Source organism: Melozone crissalis, unplaced genomic scaffold (genome assembly GCF_028551555.1).
Source record: "Melozone crissalis strain CALT ecotype California unplaced genomic scaffold, PUWL_Pcris_2 ptg000129l_1, whole genome shotgun sequence".
NCBI lineage: Eukaryota > Metazoa > Chordata > Aves > Passeriformes > Passerellidae > Melozone > Melozone crissalis.
The window spans coordinates 1,094,587-1,116,762 of record NW_026535903.1 but is presented as its reverse complement, the minus strand read 5'-3'; the positions used below and the strand labels follow the sequence as shown (position 1 = coordinate 1,116,762).

The 22,176-nt window shown below is 54.8% G+C and overlaps 2 protein-coding genes across 4 annotated transcripts in view; one reads left to right on the top strand and one right to left on the bottom strand.

Moving 5' to 3' along the window:
- Window positions 1–299: 299 nt before the first annotated feature.
- Window positions 300–16,617, top strand: PGS1 (phosphatidylglycerophosphate synthase 1). 3 transcript variants are annotated; one of them, XM_054293091.1, is made up of 10 exons: window positions 300–460; window positions 4,021–4,210; window positions 4,580–4,657; window positions 5,546–5,645; window positions 6,288–6,477; window positions 6,800–6,978; window positions 7,862–8,395; window positions 12,532–12,680; window positions 14,703–14,845; window positions 16,530–16,617. In XM_054293091.1, exons 1-9 carry the CDS (start codon window positions 300–302, stop codon window positions 14,820–14,822), a joined length of 1,701 nt encoding a protein of 566 aa, XP_054149066.1. In that variant the 3' UTR covers window positions 14,823–14,845; window positions 16,530–16,617. The 3 variants fall into 3 exon arrangements, with proteins under 3 accessions (XP_054149066.1, XP_054149067.1, XP_054149068.1); XM_054293092.1 differs by having other exon boundaries at window positions 16,468–16,540; XM_054293093.1 differs by lacking the exon at window positions 16,530–16,617 and adding an exon at window positions 16,091–16,456.
- DNAH17 (dynein axonemal heavy chain 17) overlaps window positions 16,464–22,176 on the bottom strand; it is a 32,242-nt gene continuing 26,529 nt past the window's right edge. The window contains exons 70-80 of the mRNA XM_054293058.1: window positions 21,915–22,108; window positions 21,658–21,806; window positions 21,425–21,552; window positions 20,998–21,225; window positions 20,304–20,495; window positions 19,541–19,720; window positions 19,039–19,221; window positions 18,486–18,668; window positions 18,143–18,286; window positions 17,425–17,650; window positions 16,464–16,711 (exon numbers count right to left, since the gene is read on the bottom strand). Of these exons, the coding sequence (XP_054149033.1) occupies window positions 16,464–16,711; window positions 17,425–17,650; window positions 18,143–18,286; window positions 18,486–18,668; window positions 19,039–19,221; window positions 19,541–19,720; window positions 20,304–20,495; window positions 20,998–21,225; window positions 21,425–21,552; window positions 21,658–21,806; window positions 21,915–22,108 (2,055 nt within the window). The remainder of the gene's footprint in view (window positions 16,712–17,424; window positions 17,651–18,142; window positions 18,287–18,485; window positions 18,669–19,038; window positions 19,222–19,540; window positions 19,721–20,303; window positions 20,496–20,997; window positions 21,226–21,424; window positions 21,553–21,657; window positions 21,807–21,914; window positions 22,109–22,176) is intronic.

The following is a 22,176-nucleotide window of genomic DNA, read 5'->3' as shown; positions in this document are numbered from 1 at the left end:
CGCCCAGGGGGGATAAGAGACACCGGGGAGTGACATTGCCGGGCAGGCGATCCGGCTCCGCGTGAGCCCGTCCCACGTGTGCGGACCGGGGGAGCCCCGGCGCGGCCCCGCCGCATAACGAGCCCTCCGTGCGCTCCTCCCGGAGCCTTCCCGGCCCTCCACGGGCTCCGCGCTCGCAGGCCGGGCGGCACGGCGGGGAAGGGCGGCGGACACCCCGCGCGCCCGGGCCGGGGCTCCCGGGGGCCGCGGGCCGGGCCGGGCCGGGCGGGGCGGAAGCGGAAGCGGAAGGCGGTGTCGCCATGGCAGCGCGGAAGCGGAAGGCGCCGGCGATGGCGGCGGGCGGCGCGGCGCTGTGGCGGCGGCTCTCGGCCTGGCTGCCACGGGGCGGCCTCGGCCTGGCCGCGCTGCTCGGCCGCCTCTCCGACCGCCTCTCCCGCGGTCGCGACCGCCGCGCCCGCAGGTAAGGACCGGCCGGGAGCCCGCCGGGGCTGCGAGGCAGCGGGAGCCCTCGGCCGCCCCCGCAGTCGGTGTCGCGTTACCGGGGCATCCCCCGCTCGCCGCTTCCCCTTTCCGGCCCGGCCCAGCCTCTTGGAAAAGCCGCGTGAGTTGAAGGGCAGCCCGGTATCCCCAGGCCGGGGTCGGAGCCGGGTTCGGCTCTGCTCTCGCAGACCCCTCTGGCTCGCCCCAGTGTCCGATCGCTCTCGGGACGGCAGCTGAGCGTTATTTCCCCTCCATTTCCCATCGCCGTGCCTCCCGCTGTCCCCGCGGCTGTCACAGCTCAGCTCTCTGGGCGGGTTTGGGTTCGGCTCAGTCTCCCCGGGCCCGGTGGTCGCGGAGGGCGAGCGGGACGGGGCCGAAACAGGAGTGAGCCCCCTCTGTGCCCGTGGGGCAGGAGCCGTGAGGGGCAGGGCACGCCGTGCCCGGTGGCTGGCACGGGTGACAGGGACAGGGACAGGGACCCGCCAGCGGCTGTCCCCGCGCTCCTGGAGGAGCTGCATCATCAGTCTGTGCTCTTGTTCACGCCAAGGAAACTCTTGCCACACTTGTGTTTTGGTCTCGCCGGTGTTTTTAGGGCAGGTAAATCCGGCTGAGCCCTGGAAAGCAGTCACTGAGCTGGCAGAGCAGCGCTGTGGATCCCCCGTGTGCTGCTGTGTGGGTGAAAGGACAGCACCGTGTCCCGCAGTTTCACTTCACCTCCTGCTCTGAAGATGAGGTTTTACAGTGAATAGGGGTTTCAGCTGCATTGTGAGTTTCGTACCAAACCTACGTTTTAAAAAATAGAACACACCTCAGAAAATCCCTTGTTTCTATTTAGGGTAAACTTTTTATTCAGAAGGGGTCTGAGGTGGTTCCTTTTGATTCCGTTTTCTCTTTCTGGTTAACTCAGTGATGTGAAGTACGTGGAAAGGCTCCCCCCTAGTTCACTTTCTGTTCCTCTGAAATCTGTTTTGTCACAGCGTGGAATTTTGATGATTTCTTCATAATGTTACATGGTTTCTGATAGTTGTGTGTGCGTGGTTGCAAGGTTGTACCGGGCTGATGTCAGTCACTGGTGGGAGAAGCTGCTGCTCTGAGAGCCAGTTGCTCTGCCAGTGGCTCTGTGGCCGGAGCAAAATACGGATTTATTTGATAATTCTAAAAGCCAAAGGTTCTCAATGCTGAATAAGGTGTAAATTTCAGTATTGGTTTGAAACAGGAAACAGTGTTGACACACTGTAAATTACTTAGGGAGTGAAAAATCTGGAGGATGCAATTAGCGAGGATAAATTGACCTATGCAGAATTAATCTGGACCAAACCAAGTAGTACAGGTGCTGCAGGTTGAAGTTCCTCCAAATGTTCCAGTCAGAGTCCAGATGCTCCAAGCTCAACCCATCGCTGCCTGCAGCCTTCAGAGCTGCCCTGGGGGCTGCCCCTGGCTCCAGGCAGGCAGGTACAGGGCCACAGGCAGGGAGGCAGGTGCAGTTAGACTCACAGTTCCAGCAATCCTTGCTAGAAAATGCCTTCTGGGAATCATGTTTCTGGAAAGTGTCTGCTTGGCCACTGGTCTGGCTTCTGGAAGGGAGTTGGGTTGGCCAACGGGATAATGAGGACAATAGTCTTCTCTGTTGGTTGTTATTATAAAATACATAAAATTTGCCACTGCTCCCTCCCTGGGAATAATTCCAGAGGATGTTGTTTGTGACCTGCAGGGCTGGGTTAGAGCCCAGTGATGCCACTGCTCTGTGGGGTGAGCATTGGGTGGGTTTTAAAACCCTGTGTTTTTGGATCCAGTGTGAATTCCTGTCGCTCTCTTTGCTGTGCTCCCTTGCAGAGATGGAACAGAGGCAATCTGCTCTCTGTGTGTGGCCTGTGAGGCTTGAGGTGAGCAAAGGTGTGTGAAGGTTGTGCTCAGGTTCTGTAGAGACTTAGGAGAATGTGCCTGAAAGGTGGCATTTCTTGTGTTTCTGTTCTGCTTTAATTTTCTTCTGTGCCTTTTAGGGGATGTTTGCATTGTTTTTAACAGTCTGTGCTGGTGATTTCTGTCACTTCTGGGTATTCAGGCTGAGCCCAGTCCACATGATCCGTTAAAACCCACCATCCCAGGAATTCCTGCGCTGACTGACTCAGATTTCGGTGCTCATGAATAGTCAGTGACAAACTCGTGGATTTGCCAGGAAACACCACTGTGAACTGGTTTCCTTGTAAGGATGTTTGGAAACCTTGTGAAGATCCAGTGTTGTATCATGAACCAGATGAGTGAAATCATCTTCCTGGAATCTGTGTTCATTTGGGCTCTGGATTGTGGTAAAAAGCCAGAAGTTCCTCGTAACAGATTCTGGTAAAGGTTGTGATCAAGTTTCCTCTTGGTGTGTGGTGGTGATGGTCAGGATGGGATCATCAGGATGGGCCCCGGGACAGTGGCTGCTGCTGGTGGGGACCTGCTGTGCTCAGGGTGAGACAGCCAGCCCGCTTCCATCCCAGGAACCCCGCTCCCGTCAGCGCGGTTTGCAGACTGGAACGGTCCCTGTGGGTCCAGGGACGCACTGCAGTCCCTTGCTCATGGATTCCCGGATCTCCTGGGAGCTGCTGCTGCTAATTGTGCTGAAAGGTGGTTTTGTCATGCGAGCAGACTCCTGCCGGGGGTTATTCTGTGACTGGATGAATTTGCATGTGGGAAACCTCGGAGAGGAGAAGTCGCCGCTTGCTTCCTGTCGCCCGCTGCGTGATGCTGGCAGTAAGCTGGTTTCTTCCCAAAGTGACTTCAAAGAAATTCAATTTGTTCCGAAATTTCTTTTTGAAGAATGAGTTTCCTGACGTCTCCCTCACCGGGTTGTGAGGTTTTCAGGGGAAGTTGTGACCCTCGGTCGGTGGCACTGCTGGAGGGGGATGGATCCCTGCTGTAGGATGGCCCTTGGCACATTCCTGCTGGGACATAGTCGCTCCTTTTTTGGGTCATTCTCGGAGTGCCATTGCTCTGCCTTTACTGGGACTTGCACCTGATCACCTCGTGTGCTGTAGATCTGTTTTTGGATAAGATTGAGGGATGGAGGCATTTTTTTCTTTAAAGCAGCATGATCTTTAATAAACCCAAAATGTGAACTTCAGCCCAGCTGAGAACAAAGCTGACATGAAGGGAGTGTTGGCTGATGTGTGTGTGATGGAGATAATTCAGAAGTGTCTGGTTACAGGTACAGGTGGTACCAGCACAGCACTGCCAGACACCTGAGCATCCCCACTCTCATTTTCTGCAGCTCCCGGCCTCCTTCCCCTCCCATGTTGTTTCCCCTCATCTCCATGCCAGCCCAGGGAAGGAGCTGGTGATGTTCAGATCTGTTCTCCCACATTTTGCCTGTGTCTCTCTGTTTCTACATTTGGCTTTGGTGATCCAGATCAGATTATGGAAAGGGAAAGGCATTCGTGCCATTGTGGATCCCTGCCATGTATTGGCCCTGGCTGCAGCTCTTCCTTTACCTGCTTGGAGTCTTGCTGGGAAGCAAAAGTTTCACTACAAAGAATTTCTCCCTCTTTCTTTGCACAGATCATCATGGCTCCTTCTAGCCCCACTACTCAGCCCTCCTGTTCCAGTGGTCACAGCCCCACCGTGCTCCCTCTGTCCAGAAGGAGCGCACAGGTTCCAGTGGATCAGGAATCTGGTCCCAGAGTTTGGGATCTCCAGCTCGCATGTCAAGGTGCTTTCATCCCCGGCGGAATTCTATGAACTCCTCAAGGTAAGGTGTGGGCTGCAGCTTGTGGGAATGGTTTGATACAATCCCAGTTTTGCACCTGCTGCCGGTAACTGCTCTCATATGGAATAGGTTTAGCTGCTGGGAGTGTGCCCTTCAGTTTCCCAGAAAGCACTGGTTTCTTCCTTCAGTTTTAGAGGCAGCAGTGGTGCTGCTGTGGCCCTGCAGTGCTCCGTGTGTTTTATGTCACCCCTGTCCATGTGTTACCTTTCCTCCCTCAGGGCCAGGGAGCCAGAGCAGAGATGTGGCTGAGGGCCTCCTCCCAGGGGAGTGCAGCACTGCCAGGCCTGGGCTGATGGCTCCTCAGGCCCAGGCAGCCTGTGTGAAATGGAACTTGTGTTTTGCTGCTCCCAGGTGCAGATCAAAGCAGCCAAGCAGAGGGTGGTGATGGCCTCGCTGTACCTGGGAACGGGAATCCTGGAGCAGGAGCTGGTGAGTGGGGAAGGGTTGGGAAGGCCAGGAGGGGAGTGCAGGGGAGGGATGTGCAAGGGAGGCACGCCTCTGGTTGAGGTCTGGTATAGAGCCAGGGAGCTGCTGCACTTCTTTGGGGGATAGTTAGCCTGGACATGTCAGGAGGGACTGGCCTGCTGTTCAGAGTGCTCAGGGGGGCTTTGTAAAACTCAGGTCGGGGGAATCTATTTTTCCCTGGCGTTTTTCTTGAACGGGATTCGAGCTGTAGGTGTGTAGTGCTGTGCTTGGTGCTCCAGGTGCAGGACACAGATGAAGGGTTGATGTTCTGCATTTGAGACTGAGATCAGCTTAGCTTCATGGTATTTGCGTTTTTTTGTTCTTTCCTCTGGAAACAAAAGCATTTTTGCCCAAGGGCTTGAGGAAGTAGCCTGGCCTTGGCCAGGTTCTGATGTTAGGATGCAAATGCCCTGGCAGGGTAAAGGTGGATGGAACCTGCATAGGATTTATGCCCAACTTTGTCTGGGCTTGCACACAGGATTTGAATTTGCATGTGACAAACAACCTTGTAATTCAAGAATAAAAGTGCAGTGAATTCCTGCCAATGTTTGTCTTTGGTGATGCGAGTCTGTGATTTGGGAATGATATTGGGACCTTTTCTGTGAACATTAATTGCTCTTGTGGGACCTGAAGAATGTGGACATGTAAAACTGAGGCCCTTTGATCTATGGCTTTAGGCTGGTGGAGGCTGCCAGGCTGGCAGATGCAAGGGCTGAAGTGGCTGTGCTTGGCACAAGGAGGAAGGACTCGCACCACGGTGTGGGAGCTGTCTTGGCCACAGTCTCCTGCTGCTGAGCACCTCCCTTGGAAAGTGTATTTGCTTTTGTAATGAGGAGAGAACTCTCTCTGCAGGTGTATTGCTTAGAAGAAACACTGGAGAAGTCACTGCAAGCAAAAGGCTCACCCGACCTCAGAGTTTCCATTCTCCTCGACTACACCAGGGGCTCCCGGGGTACGAATTGCTGCTCATTGCTTTTGTCAGAGCCTGATTTTACTGTTAGGCTGGAGAGACAGTTCTACCGAGAGTGGGTATCTTGGCCAATTGGACCTAGTTGCTTGAAGCATGCACATTTCAGGATTGGCCTTTTGTATTCCAGAACTGCATATTCCCAAAAAAATCTTCAAGCTGAACAGCTTTTCTTCCAAAAAATAGGTGGTAGGGGCAAGAAGGGCCAAACTACTCTGTGCAACTTGTGTAGTCTTGCTTGGTTTATTTGTTAATGCATTTGCCCTTACCCATCATGCTCACTTACGTTTCATTTTAAAAGGAGAATGGGAATTGTTGGAAGCAGCAGCACACTGAATCAGGAACCTGTGGTCATCTACAGTGACTCTTGTAGATGTGTTGCCAGTGCTGGTGAGGCTTGGTTAAGAAGCTGGAAAAGTGTCAGAGCTGCCCTGTGGCCGATTCTGAATGTCAGTTTCAATACTGACATAGTACAAGTGAAAGTGATCTAAAAAAAACAGAGAGAAAAGGAAAACATGTGACGTGCCAGTGGACGGGAGGGGTGCTCACCCTGTGACCAGCTGAGGAGCTGTGTCACGGTGTGTCCTGTCTGTGTGATGTTTGTGTGAAAGTCCCTTTCTGTCCCAGGCAGGAAGAATTCCCGAACGATGCTGGTCCCGTTGCTGCAGCGATTTCCCGAGCAGGTCCGTGTGTCCCTGTTCCACACCCCAAACCTGCGTGGGCTGCTGCGGCTGCTGATTCCAGAGCGTTTCAACGAGACCATCGGGCTGCAGCACATCAAGGTCTATCTGTTTGATGACAACGTGATCCTGAGCGGGTGAGTCCTGCTGCGTCCAGCCTTGGTGCCGTCGTTCCCTGGCCTCTGGGCAGGATGTCTGTGCTGCCAGCCTTGTCTGAGCATCTGGGCTCCATTGTGATGCTATCAGTGCTCTTCTGAATGAGAGAGCAACCACAGTTCCTGCACGTGAGATTCTCAGATGAAAGCGAGCCTTTCTTAATGGGAGAAATATTTTGAGGTTCTGAAGGAAATGGCCAATTTGTGCTTTAGTGCAGCTGTCCCAGAGTGAGGCCCTAAGCCTGGCCTGGGAGGTTGAGAGTCTTGTTCCTGCTCTGAACCTGTGTCTTCCCTTTCTCTTCAGTGCAAACCTGAGTGATCTGTACTTCACCAACCGTCAGGACCGCTACGTCTTGCTGCGGGACTCTCCCGAGATTGCAGACTTCTTCACAGAGCTTGTGGACGCCATTGGAGACGTGTCCCTGCAGCTGCAGCAGGATGATACAGTCCAGATGATGGAGGGAATGGTACACCCATACCAAGGTAGGAGGGGGCTGTCTCACCTGCTTGGGTGATGGCATCCAGAGAGAGGGGTGACAGCCAGGGCTTAAGGATGACTTAGACTCCATCCATACGGGAATTGCTGGGTGTCTGACCATTGTTCAGGCTGTGGGCTGTCTTGTTTTGTGCCTTCCAGTATTACAATCAAGATTGCTTGAGTTTCAGGACTGGGTCATTTGGGGTTTTCCCAGCACAGTGGCTGTCACAGGCTGATTTGACAGGGCATGCAGAGACTGGAAGTAAATCTGCTGCCTCATAAATGTGCTGCTATTGGCCTTAAACAAGAACTTCAGTCCTTTGAGAAGTTTTTTCTGATATTAGCAGCTGCAATTCCAGGTGCTCTGTGTGTGCGTGTTCTGAAGGGTTTATGAATGTGCTGCTATTGTTGGTAATTAATCTTTTGTCGTAGAGGTTGTTCTGGGAATCAAATGGGAATCAGTTCAGGAAGACTGGGAACAAGCGTAAAATTGGGCAGAGAAGGGCAGTGAAATGCCAGGCTGATTGCGTCATCAGTTTTTGTCCTGGCCTTGCGCTGCTGGGTGATGTAAGTTCAGGCTGGGGGTGGGAGTTTATTTGTTTGTTCCAGCTCATTCTTGGTTGTCAGCGTAGCCTTGTGCTCGTCCTCTCCTTTCTCAGAGGATTTTTCAGGCTGCTGCCAGTTGCTGAGCATTTCTCTTCTGTAATGTAGCTCTGCTGACCTTGAAACAGCTGGTTTGGGCTTAAGACAGAGAGTCACGTGCAGTCTGTGTTGGCTCCTGTTTGTTCCTGTATCCATGTGCTGTCAGTAGTTTTCCCTGGTGTGTAAGAGGTGACTGTAGCTGTGTGCCTGTAGACCTCAGACCCATCTCTCTGGCTTTTCCTGCAGGAGACAAAGTGGCTTACTGTGAGATTGCCAACAGGAGGGTCATGGAGGTCATCAACTCTGCCCGCACGCGGCAGGAGCGCCTTCACGCCGAGACTTTCCACAGCAGCCATCCAGGCAGCTCCCTCTTATCCCAGCAAGGCTCTCAAGCACCTGGGAGTCTGAAACCAGAACCCGACACCTGGATCTATCCCTTAATCCAAATGAAACCTTTTGGGATTCAAATAGACGAGATGGTCACAGAGACCCTGCTGACAGAGGCTGAGCGGGATGCCAGGATATACCTCACCACTGGCTACTTCAACTTGACGCAGGCCTACATGGACCTCATCCTGGGCACGAGGGCCGAGTACCGGATCCTGCTGGCCTCGCCCGAGGTCAATGGGTTTTTTGGTGCCAAAGGGGTGGCAGGTGCCATCCCGGCTGCCTACGTTTACATTGAACATCAGTTTTACAGCGAGGTCTGCTGCCTGCAGCAGCAGGAGAGGGTGCAGCTGCAGGAGTACTCCCGTGCTGGCTGGACGTTCCATGCCAAAGGTAAGGAGCCCTTATCCCCAGGGGTCTTGTTCAGAGGTGTGTGAGAGCTGTGCATTTGGATTGCGAAAGGAGTGAGGGGCTGGCTGGGTGCCAGTCTGGGCTTAACCTTCAGAACACTTCTCCGAGGTTCAAACAGCGTGCTTGAGTAATCCTGGAGGGTTTGGATCACTTGGGGGATGCCTTGCCTTTGCCTTTGGTTCAGTACAGTCACAGGGATGATGTGAGAGCTGTCCCTGTGGTGGCACTGAAGCACTGCCTGGATGACAAGGTGATGTGAAGGAAAGGAAGCATCTGGATGTGTTTATGATGCAGTCAGTGCCCTGGTGCAGTTTCGTGTACCCCTGGCTGGTTTCAGCAGGCAGGAGTGCTGGCTCTGCTGGGGACCCTGCAGCAGTTCTGGGTGCTGGGAGGGAGCTGCTCCCGGGGCCTTCCCAGCAGCAGGTCTGTATGGGGACAGTGTCAGTGTTGGGGGATTTGCACCAGCTCCCGTTCCCAGCTCATGGGGGTGCAGTGTGAGGAGCTGCAGCATGTGCTTATGGGAGTCAGGGCAGCCAGAGGGCAAGGGCTGAGGAAGGAGTATGGGCTAACGTGCAGTGAGTTAATGAACGCTGCCCTCGAGGTCTTCTCTGGGAGAGCCTGGGTTCCTGCTGGATACACTGTGCCCAGCTCCCAGGGGCTCAGCACGGTGCTCCAGCTGGAGTGTGTGGGCTGTGATTGGAGCACTGGGGCTCTGGCTGTGCCTGTTTTGAAGAGAGCTGTTGGTAGGAATGGCTCCATCCCCCTGCTTCTCGCAGGGTGCTCAGGGGAGGCTCAGAGGTGGCGGGGAGGGAAAGATGCCCAGTCAGCCTTCTCTCGACTGTCGAAAATCCCTGGGTGCTGCTGAGTGCCTCTGTGTTGAAATGACAAACAGATCCCAGAGTGCCCCTCCCCAGCCCGGCCAGGAGTGCAGGGAAAACCCTTATCTGACACAGGGCAGCACGAGGGAGGGCCCTGCCTGCCTGCCTGCCTGCCCGGGGTGTCCCGTGTCTTTCAGCCTGTACGTGCTTGAGCAATCTGTGATTCCCAGGTTCTGCCTTTGCTGAGCACTGCTAGCTCCCAGTGGGATGTGGTTTGGCATAAACCAGAAACAGGGGCTGCTTTTCCCAGCTACCAAAATGCAGATGGTCACCGGTGCTGTTTGGGCCAGCTGGGCCTTTGGGACAGTGCTTTGGGCTCTCTGCTGTGGGCTGTTTGCTTGGAGAGGGATGCAGGGTTGGAGTTCAGCAGCTCCCCTGCTAGCAGCAGGGACAGCTGGAGACATTTGCTGCCGTGTTTCCATTCCCCTTCAGAGTGCTGGGAGGATCAGTGTGCAGCTCCTCCTCCGGCATGCTCTGCCCTTGGCACACGTTGGATTCACCTCATTTCCTTCTGCAGGAGCCACGTGGTGTGGCAGAGAGGACAAGGACAGGAGAGGGAAGGGAGGAAGCCTTGGAGTTGTGAAGGGCATGGGCACAAGGAGCACATGGAGCCTGCTCCTGGCTGAGGGCAGGAGATTCCCAGCAGCAGACAGGGCCTGTTGGTGCTTCCTCTCTGGCCTGAGACATGAGACACCCTTGAGTCTCCCTTGGGATCCCCAGACACTGGGGCTGTGCTGCACGCCCCTGCTGCTCCCCTTAGCATGTTTGTATCTGCACGCAGAACGTCTCCCAGGGCTGTCTCTCGTGGGTGCCCATGCAGGTGTGGCAGAGCTCTGCACAGGTGCGGTGCACGTCCGAGCAGGACTGCCAGCAGCTGCCCCTCCCAAAGCCCACCTGCCACTGCCCTGGGTGCTGTTGGGGGTGGCAGGGGTGCATCCCTTGGGGTCAGGGTCCCTCCCAAGCCCGCTGTGGTGGCAGGGTGCTGGCAGGTGCTGCGTGCTGTGAGATAAACCCTGTCACTGCAATTGACTGGCGCTGGGAAGCCGCGCTTCCCCTTGCTGGAAGGTGAGTCACTGCTGGAGCAGATCCTGCCAGATGGCCGTGAAACCAGAGACCTCTAAAGGCTGTGGGGCTGCCACAGGACGCTTGGGAAGGCAAGGAATCTGCTCCTCTGGCTGCTGCTTGGGCAGGGCTCCAGCCTTTGGCTGGGCAGGCCCCAGACAGCCCCTGGCAGGGTCCTGTTTGGTGGCAGAAGGGGACGAGCTCTGTGCCATGCGCTGCCAGGGCCCGCGGTGGGCTGTGCAGCCCCGCTGTGCTGGGTGAGCCCGCAGGGCTGGAGGCATCAGGGCAGTGCCAGCCCTGTGAGTGTGCTGTGGGGGCGGGGAGCAGCTTACAGGAACTGGCAGTGAATCGGCAGCATCTTACTCAAGGCATTCTTGGAACTGCTCTGGGGCTGAGTTGGGAAACCTGCTGCTATTTTAAGGCCGAGGTGGTTTTTATGCTACGGGTTCTTTGTTGCAGTCTGTGTGTGACCAGCCATGGGGATGAGCCTCTACCAGAGACTCACCCCGGGCTCTGCTGAGGAGAGCAAAGGCTTTCTGGCTCCATTTGTGCAGAGTGGCCACACAGCCTCTCCTTGGCAGCAGTCCCGATTCTCCTGTGGCTGTTCCTTCTTGCCCTGCTGCAGTGATGTGCTTGAGAATAATTCCATCTTTCCCTTGAAAACCTGTCCTGGGCTCTGTCCTGCTCTCTGTGCTGGCAGAGCTGTGGGAGCTGTGTTGGTCAGTGGCAGTGGGGGCCAGGTGCCCTGGCAAGAGTCTGATCTCAGTCCTGGTGGCTCCTCTGGAAGTGAGGGTGTGAAATAATTTGCACTTCTCATCCGTGTCTCTTCACAGTGGCATGTGAATTCACCTGCCAGAGCTGGGAGATGCTCTTCATGTCATGGTCCCAGGATGGGGGCTGCTCCCTGGCCCTGGGACAGGCTGGACAGACTTGGCCTGTCTGGCTGGGACTTTGGGGCTGGTTCCTTCACTGGAAACCTGTTTGTCTTCTCTTGGTGTTTCTGAATTCACTGTGGTGCAAAGCAGCCTCTAATGCAGTGACAGGACTTGCTCTGGGTTGTTCTGGGGCAGTGTGTTCCTGGGGCACGCTGGGGGTGCTGCACTCAGTCAGAACACTGATTTGGGCTGTGCCAGGGCACCCCACACACCCCACACATGGCACACAGGGCACACATGGCACACAGGGTACACAGGGCACACACCCCACACATGGCACACACCCCACACACCCCACACAGGGCACACACTGCACACATCCCACACAGGGCACACACCGCACACACCCCACACACTGCACACACCCCACACACCCCACACACTGCACACACCCCACACAGGGCACACACCCCACACATGGCACACAGGGCACACACCCCACACATGGCACACAGGGCACACACCCCACACATGGCACACACCCCACACATGGCACACACCCCACACAGGGCACACACCCCACACACCCCACACATGGCACACAGGGCACACATGGCACACAGGGTACACAGGGCACACACCCCACACATGGCACACACCCCACACACCCCACACAGGGCACACACCGCACACACCCCACACACTGCACACACCCCACACACCCCACACACTGCACACACCCCACACACTGCACACACCCCACACATGGCACACACCCCACACAGGGCACACACTGCACACACCCCACACAGGGCACACACCCCACACATGGCACACACCCCACACATGGCACACAGGGCACACACCCCACACATGGCACACACCCCACACAGGGCACACACCCCACACATGGCACACACCCCACACACCCCACACAGGGCACACACTGCACACACCCCACACAGGGCACACACCCCACACATGGCACACACCCCACACACCCCACACACTGCACACACCCCACACACCCCACACACTGCACACACCCCACACATGGCACACACCCCACACACCCCACACATGGCACACACCCCACACACCCCACACACCCCACAGTGGCACACGCTGCACACAGCAGAGCAGCCCTGCAGGCCCTGCTGGGCTGCTCTCTGCTCTTGAGCTCCTGTACAGAATCTGTAATCCATGTTTAAAGCATTTAATTCACTCTGAGTGAAGGCACCGTGTGAGCCCACCCTGGCCATTCCCTTGGCTCTCACGCTGCCTCTCCCTCATTTTCCTGCAGGCCTCTGGCTGTACCTGGCAGGGAGCGACCTGCCCTGCCTGACCCTGATTGGCTCTCCGAATTTCGGATATCGATCGGTTCATCGGGACTTGGAGGCTCAGGTTGCAATAGTGACAGAAAATAAAGCCTTGCAGCAGCAGCTGCATCAGGTAAGCAGCAGATTCAGGGATGCAGTGGGGATGTTGCACTTCTGGGGCACCCAGGGAGTGCTGAGGACGCAGCGGCAGTAAAAGCCTCCAGCTACAATAACTCAGAAGCTGCTGGAGCATGGGGAGTCCTGAGGAGCTGTCAGTGAAGTGACTATTGATGAGCTGCCTGCTGCGAGTGCCCAGTGCTGGGAAATGAGGCCATAACGGGAAGGAATGTGTGTCCCCAGTGACCCCGGGTACCGGGAGTGCTCAGGGCTGGCTGTGCACGCAGCCTGTGCAGGACCTGCTGACTCCTCTGCTGCAGCCACGCTGCCCCTCTGAGCCTTAACCCAGCACTGGGCATTGTCAGGGCATGGCAGGCTCTGGGCTAGTGAGCCTGGGCCCTTGGAGTGGCTGAGCTTGGTCTGGAAGAGGGATGGGGCTGGCTGGGACGCCCATGAGGTTCTATGATAAAATTCCTATCTTGAATAATAATAACGACATTATATAATCTTGACACAAACATTTTGAAGTGGTTTGATATTCAGCGTCCCAGGGTTTTTCTGTGCTGTTTTTAGTTAGGAAGCTTGTAATGCTCAGCACTTCTGCTGCTCCTCCCAGTCCTGCCTGGTTCTCCAGCTGTCTTGACTGAATCTTCTGCTGGAACTGACTGTCCCAAGTCATTTCTTCTGCAGGGTTCTGTTTCAAAGCAGATGTTTGGTGCCTCTGTGTGACTTGGAGCCCTCAGAAATGCACTGTGTGAGGCAGGTGCTGGCAGAATTGTCTGCAAGATCAATGGGAATTGCCCTCTTGCATCAGGGCTCTTCCCTGAGATGAGTCAGAGTGTATGTAATCAAAAACAATTCTATTACTGGAAGAGTTGCTTGAGTATTTCAATTCATATCTTGCCTCTGCTTGTTTCTAATGGAAGGGGAAAATCAATGGAAATGTGACACAAAGGAATTTTCTCACACGAGGCTGCAGTGATCTCATTGAAAGGGCTTTAAACCATTCCCAATTGCTGGAAGCTGATTCTGAGATGGCCTGGGTGTTTACTTTCTGTGGTCTTTTTTAGAAGACTTAATCCATTCCTGGGATGCTGCCATGAAATCACTTTGCCTGTGTAATGTTCAGTTCCATTTTAAAAACGTGTGCTGAGATTTGGGAAGAAATGTGAGTGGTCTGGGTGTCTTTGGGTGCTTCTGTGAATGAACTGAGATCAATTCAGGGAACTGGCCTTGCCTCTGGTGCTCAGATCTCACCATAATGGATGGTCATGGAGCAGAATCCTCACAGCAGGGCTGACTGTAGCTCTTTCAGCATTTGAGGGCTCTCAAATTAGAGTGAATTGCCGATTAATGTCTTGATTCATCTTTTTAGTGTTACTTTCCAGTACTTGGTTCCTGCTTCCCTGTTCCACCCTCAGTTTAAATAGTGCAGAGTATTTTCTGCTGTTTGTGACAGCTTCAATTATAAAAAACAGATGATGAACAAACTTCCAGGAGCCGTTCTGCCCCTTGTTTGCCTGCAGATCCTGGAACCTGACTGTTTGTGCTGGAACCCCCAGTTACCTGTGATCAAAGCGCTGCTCTCACGTGCTGTGAGTGTTGTTATCAGCAGGGTGGTTCGTTTCCTCCCCGTGCAGTTGGGTGCAGGCTGGGGGGGCCCGAGTGTTTCTGGTAATTTAGCTGAGATCACGGCTGCACATTCATCTGCAAACACGGCGCCTGGGCCGTCTCTAGAAAGAGCCGCATAAGCCAGTCCCAGGAGGTTTGGGTGAGGTTTCCTTTTCTGGCAATTACAGCCTGGCCTTGAGGAGTTTTCTGAAACTGAAGCTCAGCTCATGCAGCTCTGGGGCACAAAAAGGCAAAGCCCTCTATCCTTGTTCTCTGTAGAGTTTTAATTGCAAATTCTTGCAGAGAAATGGTGCATACTTGTGGCAAGATCCCTGGTCAGCTTTATCTGAGCGTTTGCTTCTCTGAAACACCATTATATAATTTAACACATGGGATTTACTGACATGGTGTTTCTTTCCCTGTTCAGGAGCAAGAGCAGCTTTACCTCTGCTCAGGTGTGGTCTCAACATCAACGTTTGAGCAGCCAAGTCGTTATGTGAAACTGTGGGTGAAGTTGGTGACACCTTTGATCAAGAATTTCTTTTGAAAGGAGAAATGTTGCTGCTTTGGGTGAGTTTGCTGCCATTATGGGGAATTATGTTGCACTGACTGTAGTGAGTAGCTGCAGTGCTCTGTCATGAAAGAAAGATTTGAACAATTAGTTCATGGACATGCAGATGATGAGGGGAAAACCAGAACTTCTCGATTCCTCTGGGGCATTGGCTGGGATCAGTGCTCAGGTCCTGACTGAGTTTTGTCTACTAGAATTTCTGGAAGGGCCACTGGCAGAGAACCCATACAGAGGTATTTTCCATGCCTGGAAATAAAATTGAAATGTCCCTTTCAGAGTTTCGCAGAGAGAGACTGTGTTTGTGCTGTCTTGACCAGCCAATAGAAAGCATTGCTGGAATACTTAAAATGTTTTGTCTCCAGTCAGGGCTTTGCTTTGCCCCTGTAGTGTTGGTTAACAGGGGCAGTTGGTTTTGTTTTTCTGTTTTGTGTTGTCCTGGGGTTCCTGGTGACTCCACTGCCCCATGACTGCAGCCCTTGTGAGCTCCAGGCTGTCCCTCCTGCCTGTTCCTGTGCTGGGCACAGTCTGTGCGGTTGGCACTGCTGTATGTGTGCCAGGTGTTCCCACATCCCTTTCACTTGCCTGGCCATGGGCTCCCCCTCGGCAGGGTTTGCCTGGCTCCTTCACAGTCAGATATGTCACAAGTGTCAAAGGGCAGGAGAGGACTCCTGGTGCTGGTGTGGGTTTGGGATGTTCCTTGCTGGAAGTAGGAGGCTTGAACCGTAACATCCTGCACGGAAGGTGTTTGGAAGCCAGGTAAAAAGGTGTGGGAGTGCAGGTAGGGTGTGAGCAAGGGTTTCTGATCTGGCAGTGCCACAAGCAGGATTTCTGGCACCTGAAATAAGCCGATGGTAAATGTGAAACTCAGTCATAACTGATTATAAATACTGCTGCTCTCTAACGAAATGAGCTGCTCTCTGGGGCTTGTGTGACTGTGAGCTGTGAGGGAAGTTTGAGGTAACTATTTTAGAGCTAATTGTTCAAATCTTTCACAGGCTGGGATTTTGGTGAATTGTTTTATGCCAAAGGGACCAGCCTTGGCAGATCTACTCACCTTAATGTGTGTTAATGCTGATACAAATAATTTGTTGTGAAGAAAAGGCTGAGTAGGTTCTGTACCCTAGAAATAGAAATAACATACTTGAGAGAGGAGCCTGTTTGCAGCTGGACCTTCTCTGGGCTGTGCAGGTTGGGTGTGGGTGAACTGGGCCAAATCTGCCCCTTTCTTCTCGCGTCTGCTCCAGCCAGACAGATGCTCCATGCAGGAGCGTGAGGAGTTTCTGCTCAGTTTGCACTGAGCCGTCACACAAAGAGCTGTGTGGAGATGGAGAGCCAGCAGAGGGAAAGGAGTCAGCGCTTGTGTGCAGTTGTTCTGTCTGGCTTCCCACGGTGGTCTGGCTCCCCACCAGCACCACGTCAGAAACCACCAGTGGAAAACCAGTATCCGCCCTGAGAACCCCGTGTGCTGCGAGAGCAGGCTCCTCACGGCAGCGCTTCCAGCACTGGCTTTATTCAAACTTTGCTAAAACGGTTCTGGTACAATCAAACACAGACTGAGTTACACAACGGGGAGGTTTTTACAACTAAAAGTACTGCTGTTTTCCCTTGTCATTAAATCTAGGCCTCTAGGAGCAGAGCCACGCCAGCCAGGACCCACTTGGCAGCTTTTTCTTTTGTCTTCAGGTTGAAGGTCCAGACGTAGGTGGGCCCTCGCGTCCGTGTCTTGTAGACGGGGCACTCGTAGACGTTGATGGTGTCCATGCGGTCCACGGGGATGGCCCTGAGCAGGATCACCGGCATCTCGGGCGTCAGCTCCTTCATGCGCGCGTCCGCGATGGAGCCCGAGGGCACGTCCCAGCGCGCGCCTGGGGACAGCGGGGACAGCGGGGGCCGCGCTCAGGGACTGGCACCGACTGGCACTGGCTGGCACTGGCTGCTCCCCTGCCTGCCCCGGGCTGCTCCCCTGCCTGCCCCGAGTGGCTCCATGGGGGCAGCTCTGACATCTTCTCATCTCACTGTGACCCACGACTGCATTTGCCTTACTGTGTGTGGGATGTCTGAATAAATTCTGTCCCCACCCCTCCCTTCAGCACGGCTTTTTGTGGGAATTGCAGAGTTTAAGGTGACCTGGCTGTGCTGGGATGTGTCATATGCTGTCCTGTGTGCTCTCTGCTTTTGTCCAAGTGGACTCCTTAGCTGCTCTGCTGAACTGCGTCCTTCCCTGTCTTTAGCAGTAATTATCATGGATTTAAGTTTCTCAATTTGTCTTACTCAAGCATCAACTAAGAATGTGACATATGTATTCACTAGAGCCCTGTAGCTCCAGAAGCCCTGGGGTTCATGAGCTGGAGCCTGAACTGCTGAAACACAAATCCCTGGTTTGGTAGGGCTGTGAGATCCGGGCAGTGCTGCCCTCAGCTGGCGGCTGAGCCGGGACCCAGGGGGATCCAGGGGGACCCAGGTGCACCCAGGGCTCCCTGCTCTGAGCTGCCGCCAGCGAGTGCTGACACTGCACGAGGGAGAAGGGCTGAGCTGGGCCTGCTCCGTGTCTGAAACACCTCAGAGATGCAGCTTTTACCTTCCATGAACAGCCCGTGCACGTAGGAGCCTTCTCTAGGGGGAAATGTTATTTCCTCGCGGGTTTTCTTGGTCACCTCCGCTGCCAGACACATCTTGTCCAGTGGCCACTGCTTTTTCCTGGCTGTGGACTGCATGATGGCTGTGAGGAAGGACTGGGGGTTGAAGAATCCCGCCAGCCACACTGTTGCAGGCAGCACAAAATCCGTTGACCAGACTTCCAGTTCCTGGAAAATAAAGCAGCAGAGTCCTTTAGGGTGGAGGGCGTGCTGTGAGCTGCAGGGCACTGTGGCAGAGCTGATGCTCTGCTGTGCGTAAGCCAGGCTTCAGCTGATCTTGCAGAATGGAGGCTGGCTGGAGGTGGTGTGGGAGGAATAAGCAGCAGATTCCCCTGCAGCAATGATGCTGAAACCCTGAATTCATAGTGCAGAAAATGCTGCTGTTATTTTTTAACAAAGCCAGTTTTATTAATACTTTTTATGGGACACCCAGGGTTGTAATAAGGGGGAGGGGGAGCTGATGTTCTTTTGCCACAGTGATATACTGTAATGGGAACCCTGGTCAGACTTTTGCTCCCATTCCTGCAGTACCAGCCCTTTTCAGGTACTTCAGGCTGGTTAAATTGACACCGAGAAATAAATCAGTTACCAATGAAGCAGCGCACTGGTGGCAGAGTCCTGGGCACCCCAGGCTCTGGCAGTCACACACACTCTGCTCACCCTGATCCGCAGGAGCAGGTCCGCATACCAGTTGGCCAGGGTGAGGAGGGAGGGGTAGGCATAACGTGTCCATGATTCTGGAACGTTGTCATAGAAGAGAGCATTTGACAGCTCTTCCATCTCGGATGTAATCGTCAGCTCTCCCTTTGAGAAAGAGAAAAGCCCAGGCAGTGTCACCGGCAGCGGTGCTGGGACAGCCCGAGGGACGTGTGTGGGCTCACGGGGCACAAGGCTGGGGCTGCCCGGTGCTCCTGGCCCAGCTTGGTGGGTGGGAGCTGCAGCAAAGGCAGCAGAGAGGGCTTTGCAATACTGGGAGATGACCCAGGCACCGCCTGCTGTGTACCTGCAGTCCCAGGTCCAGCTCCTTCAGCGAGCGCCTCATCTCGTTGGTCAGGATGTTCATCCTCTCACACTCCTGGAGGGCTACAACCGTGTATGGGGTTTTTTCCTTTGCCTTTCCCATCATCTCCTCCATGTTGAACGGGTCTGGCAGCTGCTGGATGATTTCATCCAGGACTGCCTTCACCTGAAATGAGAATGCCATAAACTGCTCTTGCCCAGAGAAAAGTGCTGCAGGAACCATTTAACTAAGTTGTTAAGACTTTTTTCTTTTTCTGCCCTGGTGTTTCTTTGTACCTCCTCCTCTGTTACTAACACTCCATTCTGTTATTAACTGCTCTTGGGTCTTAAAAAGCTGTAGTAGGGCTGGAATCCCCTCCCTCTGCTATCCCTTCCTTCCTGCTATGGGCTGCTCTGTCAGTTGTCTCCAGACCTGTATCTGCCTCCCCTCTCTAGCCTTTCAGTTGTCACCCTTAAGAGGTTTTTTTTCCCAAAGTAATTACTTCCCCCCACCTTAAAAAAAATCAGTTATTTCTGCCACAAAGGGCTTTACTCGCCTGTTCCTCTCGGGAGACACCCGTGCCTCCGGCAGCCTCAGATTCCTTGGGCTGCAGCTCCAGCACCGTGCGGAAGAGCCTGTCCGAGGTGACGGTCAGGAATCCCATCTCTGCATTGGGGTGCAGCCCGTACAGGTGGGGGCTCTCTCCTGGCAGGTTGTCATCGATGTACTGGTGGTAGGCCTGGGTGCAGGGTCAGCCTTAGCTTGGAAGTGCAGGCAAAGGAGCCCAGAGTTCCCTGCAACCTTGAAAACCCATCACCACTCGTGGGGCCCTTCACGGCACCTGCCCGTGGGCACGGAGGCTCTTTTTTAACTTGTGTCTCAGCCAAGCTTTTCCCTTTCCATCTCAACCACAGGAATTACTTTTGCAGCAATTCTGCATATTCCCAGGGGACTGACACTCTCTGCCTACCTTTCCCTTGGTGAGTGAGGGGGAACGTGTGCTCATGCCCATTTTTCCAGAGCAGGGGTTTTCTAGAGAAGATTGCAATGTTTCTCACCTCGTAATCCATGCGGGGAGGGATCATGAACCCTGGAGCCAAGGACACCTCCCCGTCCAGCATCTCGGGCTGCACGTACTCGCTCAGGTATGTGCGGCACAGCCGGCGGTCCCAGTCGTCCGTGATGTGCCCCCCGTACATGATCTCCCCAAACAGGTACCGGAGGTCATCCCACGGGACCTGCACGGAGAGGCTCAAGCTGGGGCTCTCCCTGGAGTTCCCCATGCAGCCACAGAGTGATGGCAGCAGGATTGTGTGTGAGGGAGGTGACAGTCCCTGGGCACACAGAGGCTTGGGAAGAGGGGTGTCTCTTGATCACCCATAGATTTCTCCCTGTCCCACTATGAACACAGCCATCTGTGTTTGAATCCTGTCTTTTTTCCAACCAGCACTGATCTCATCTGTGAGGGCAGGTCTAAAGGTGAGTCTTCAGCCCTGCTCACTGCACCTGCATTCTTGGGGCAGGCTTTGCTTTTTAGGTGGAACCACCCACCAGCCACCAAGGCATGGGTTGGAGCAGGCAGGTGGGCAGAGCAGGCGCTTGCCTGGCTGGTGCTTGATGCCTTTTTCAGCCATCTCAGTCAGGCTGAGTACTCATCCCCTTCCCCTGCGTGAGCGTGCAGGGAGCAGAGCAGGAGCTGCTCCTGGCTCTGGGCTTTGTGAGATGGTGTTTGTGCTGCAAACCGGTGAATGTTCTGAGCAAGGCCAATTGCTGCATGTGTGCTGTGCTGTGCTGAGGAGCAGTCACCTCGTCATCCCTCACCTTGGCGTTGGCCTCCAGGTAGTTCTGCAGGACATTGACAGAGACGGTCAGGTCGCCGTTGTTGAAGGGGTAGGACCTGTTCCAGCCCTGGGTCCCGAACCTGCGCCGCTCGGCCACCGCGGCGTGGAAGTAGCAGAGGGCAAACAGGATGCACCTGAACTCCGCCTCTTTGCTGCACTGCTCCAGAATTTCCTGCAGAGGAACAGTGAGGGTAGGTTGCAACTGAATACTGCTATCAGATGCCCCTCTCATGAAGAACACTCGTAGGCAAAAGAGAACCGAAAGTGTTCATTAGAAAAAAAAGGCACACAATTGTATTTTAATGATTTCCTCGTTGGTAATTTTTGCACTCATTTGTTTATGGAGGAATTCAGAGTTCACACCTCAATGCCCTGCTGACAGCTGAGGCAGCTTGTTCCTGGCAAAGCTGCAGCAGCTCCAGGTTCAGCCTCAGGAAAGGCACTGGCAACCTGGCACTTCCTTGTGTGGACACCCTCGGGCAGCTCTGGTTACCCCTAAACCCCTGCCAGAGGGGGCCCCTGGGCACTCCAGGAGGACGTGCTGGTGAGGGCTGGCTCCAGGTGCAGTGTCCCCGGCAGCAGAGACACTCTGAGGTGAGGTGCTCAGCCTGTGGAGCCCAGGAGGGGATGAGCTGTACCTGGAGCCCAGAATGGCCCCAGGAGCACGGGAGTACCTGGTTGAAGAGGTCCAGGGCTCCGTGCAGGTTGGCACGCATGCCTGTGGGCGGCTCGTTGGTGATCTTGATGGAGTTGTCCAGCAGCCCCTGCGGGATGATGTGTGTCTCGGGGCTGGGGGCTGGCTCGGCGCTCATGTACAGTCGGTACTCGGGGTGGCTTTCTAGGCTGTGCTGCTCCACCAGCTTCTCCAGCGTGCTCAGCCACCGTGCCACCAGGTGGATGTTCTGCAAAAGAAACTCTGCACCTTGAGAATCTCACTTCCCCCCACCCCGATTCCTGCTGTGGCTGCACAGGGGGAAGGTGCTGGGTGCAGCCAGCCAGCCCAGGCAGTGTCACTGCCATCGCCAGCAGGGTCACTCTGCGTGCTGTGCCTGGACTGGCAGGACTGTGTGCCCTGTGCTGTGCCCCACTGCCCCCGCCCACCTGCAGGATGACCCAGTGGCCCTCGGCAGCTGCCACCTCCATGGCGTGCTCTGCCACCACCTCCTGGCCCTGCCCCAGGGACACGTTGTGGATCTTGCCGTTGTCAATGGTGAATCCCAGCCTCGTGCCTGCGAGGGGAATGTCTGCAGTCAGTATCAGCACTGAGTGGGTCCCTGCAGTTCTGGCCGCTTGGCCAGGGGGCTGGTGCCAGTCTGGGGTGGGCAGTGCCTCACCCAGAGCCTCCACGTCCTTCAGTGGGTCAACACCAGGGGAGAGGATGAAGAACATGGGCGAGGAGGGGCTGCTCTCTTTGTACACCTCAGAGAAATCAATGCTCCTTCCTTTCACATACTTGCTTCCCATTTTCTCTTCCACAAAGTTCCTACAGAAAAATAGAACCACCCTGTGAGATGGGAACAGTGCCTGGTTGCAGCTGGAGTGGTGACACTCTGGGCTCTTGCAGGAGAGCCCTGTGCTGGGCACCAGGTACCTGATGGCATAGGTCATCCTGTCAGGGCGCAGGCACCGCAGCACACACAGCTTCTGCAGGGGTGTCTTGTTCTTCCAGTCCATGGGGAGCACCTCATTCTCTGGCGCCTCCATCTCCACAAACCTTTTCCATCGCTTTGCTGAGCTCTCGATGTCGTTCTCCAGGCTGGTGAACTCGTCCATTTCTGAAAGCGCCTTCAGGTTCCACAGAGAAGGACTGAATCACTCCTGGGCTCTGCTCGTGCCCAGGGCCCCCCTGCAGG

Excerpts from the sequence above, each read along its gene's own strand:
- PGS1 (XM_054293091.1), top strand. The coding sequence starts at position 300 with ATGGCAGCGCGGAAGCGGAAGGCGCCGGCGATGGCGGCGGGCGGCGCG. Across the intron at positions 4,658-5,545 it reads GAATCCTGGAGCAGGAGCTG|GTGTATTGCTTAGAAGAAAC; the intron begins GTGAGTGGGGAA and ends CTCTCTCTGCAG. Across the intron at positions 8,396-12,531 it reads CTGGACGTTCCATGCCAAAG|GCCTCTGGCTGTACCTGGCA; the intron begins GTAAGGAGCCCT and ends ATTTTCCTGCAG.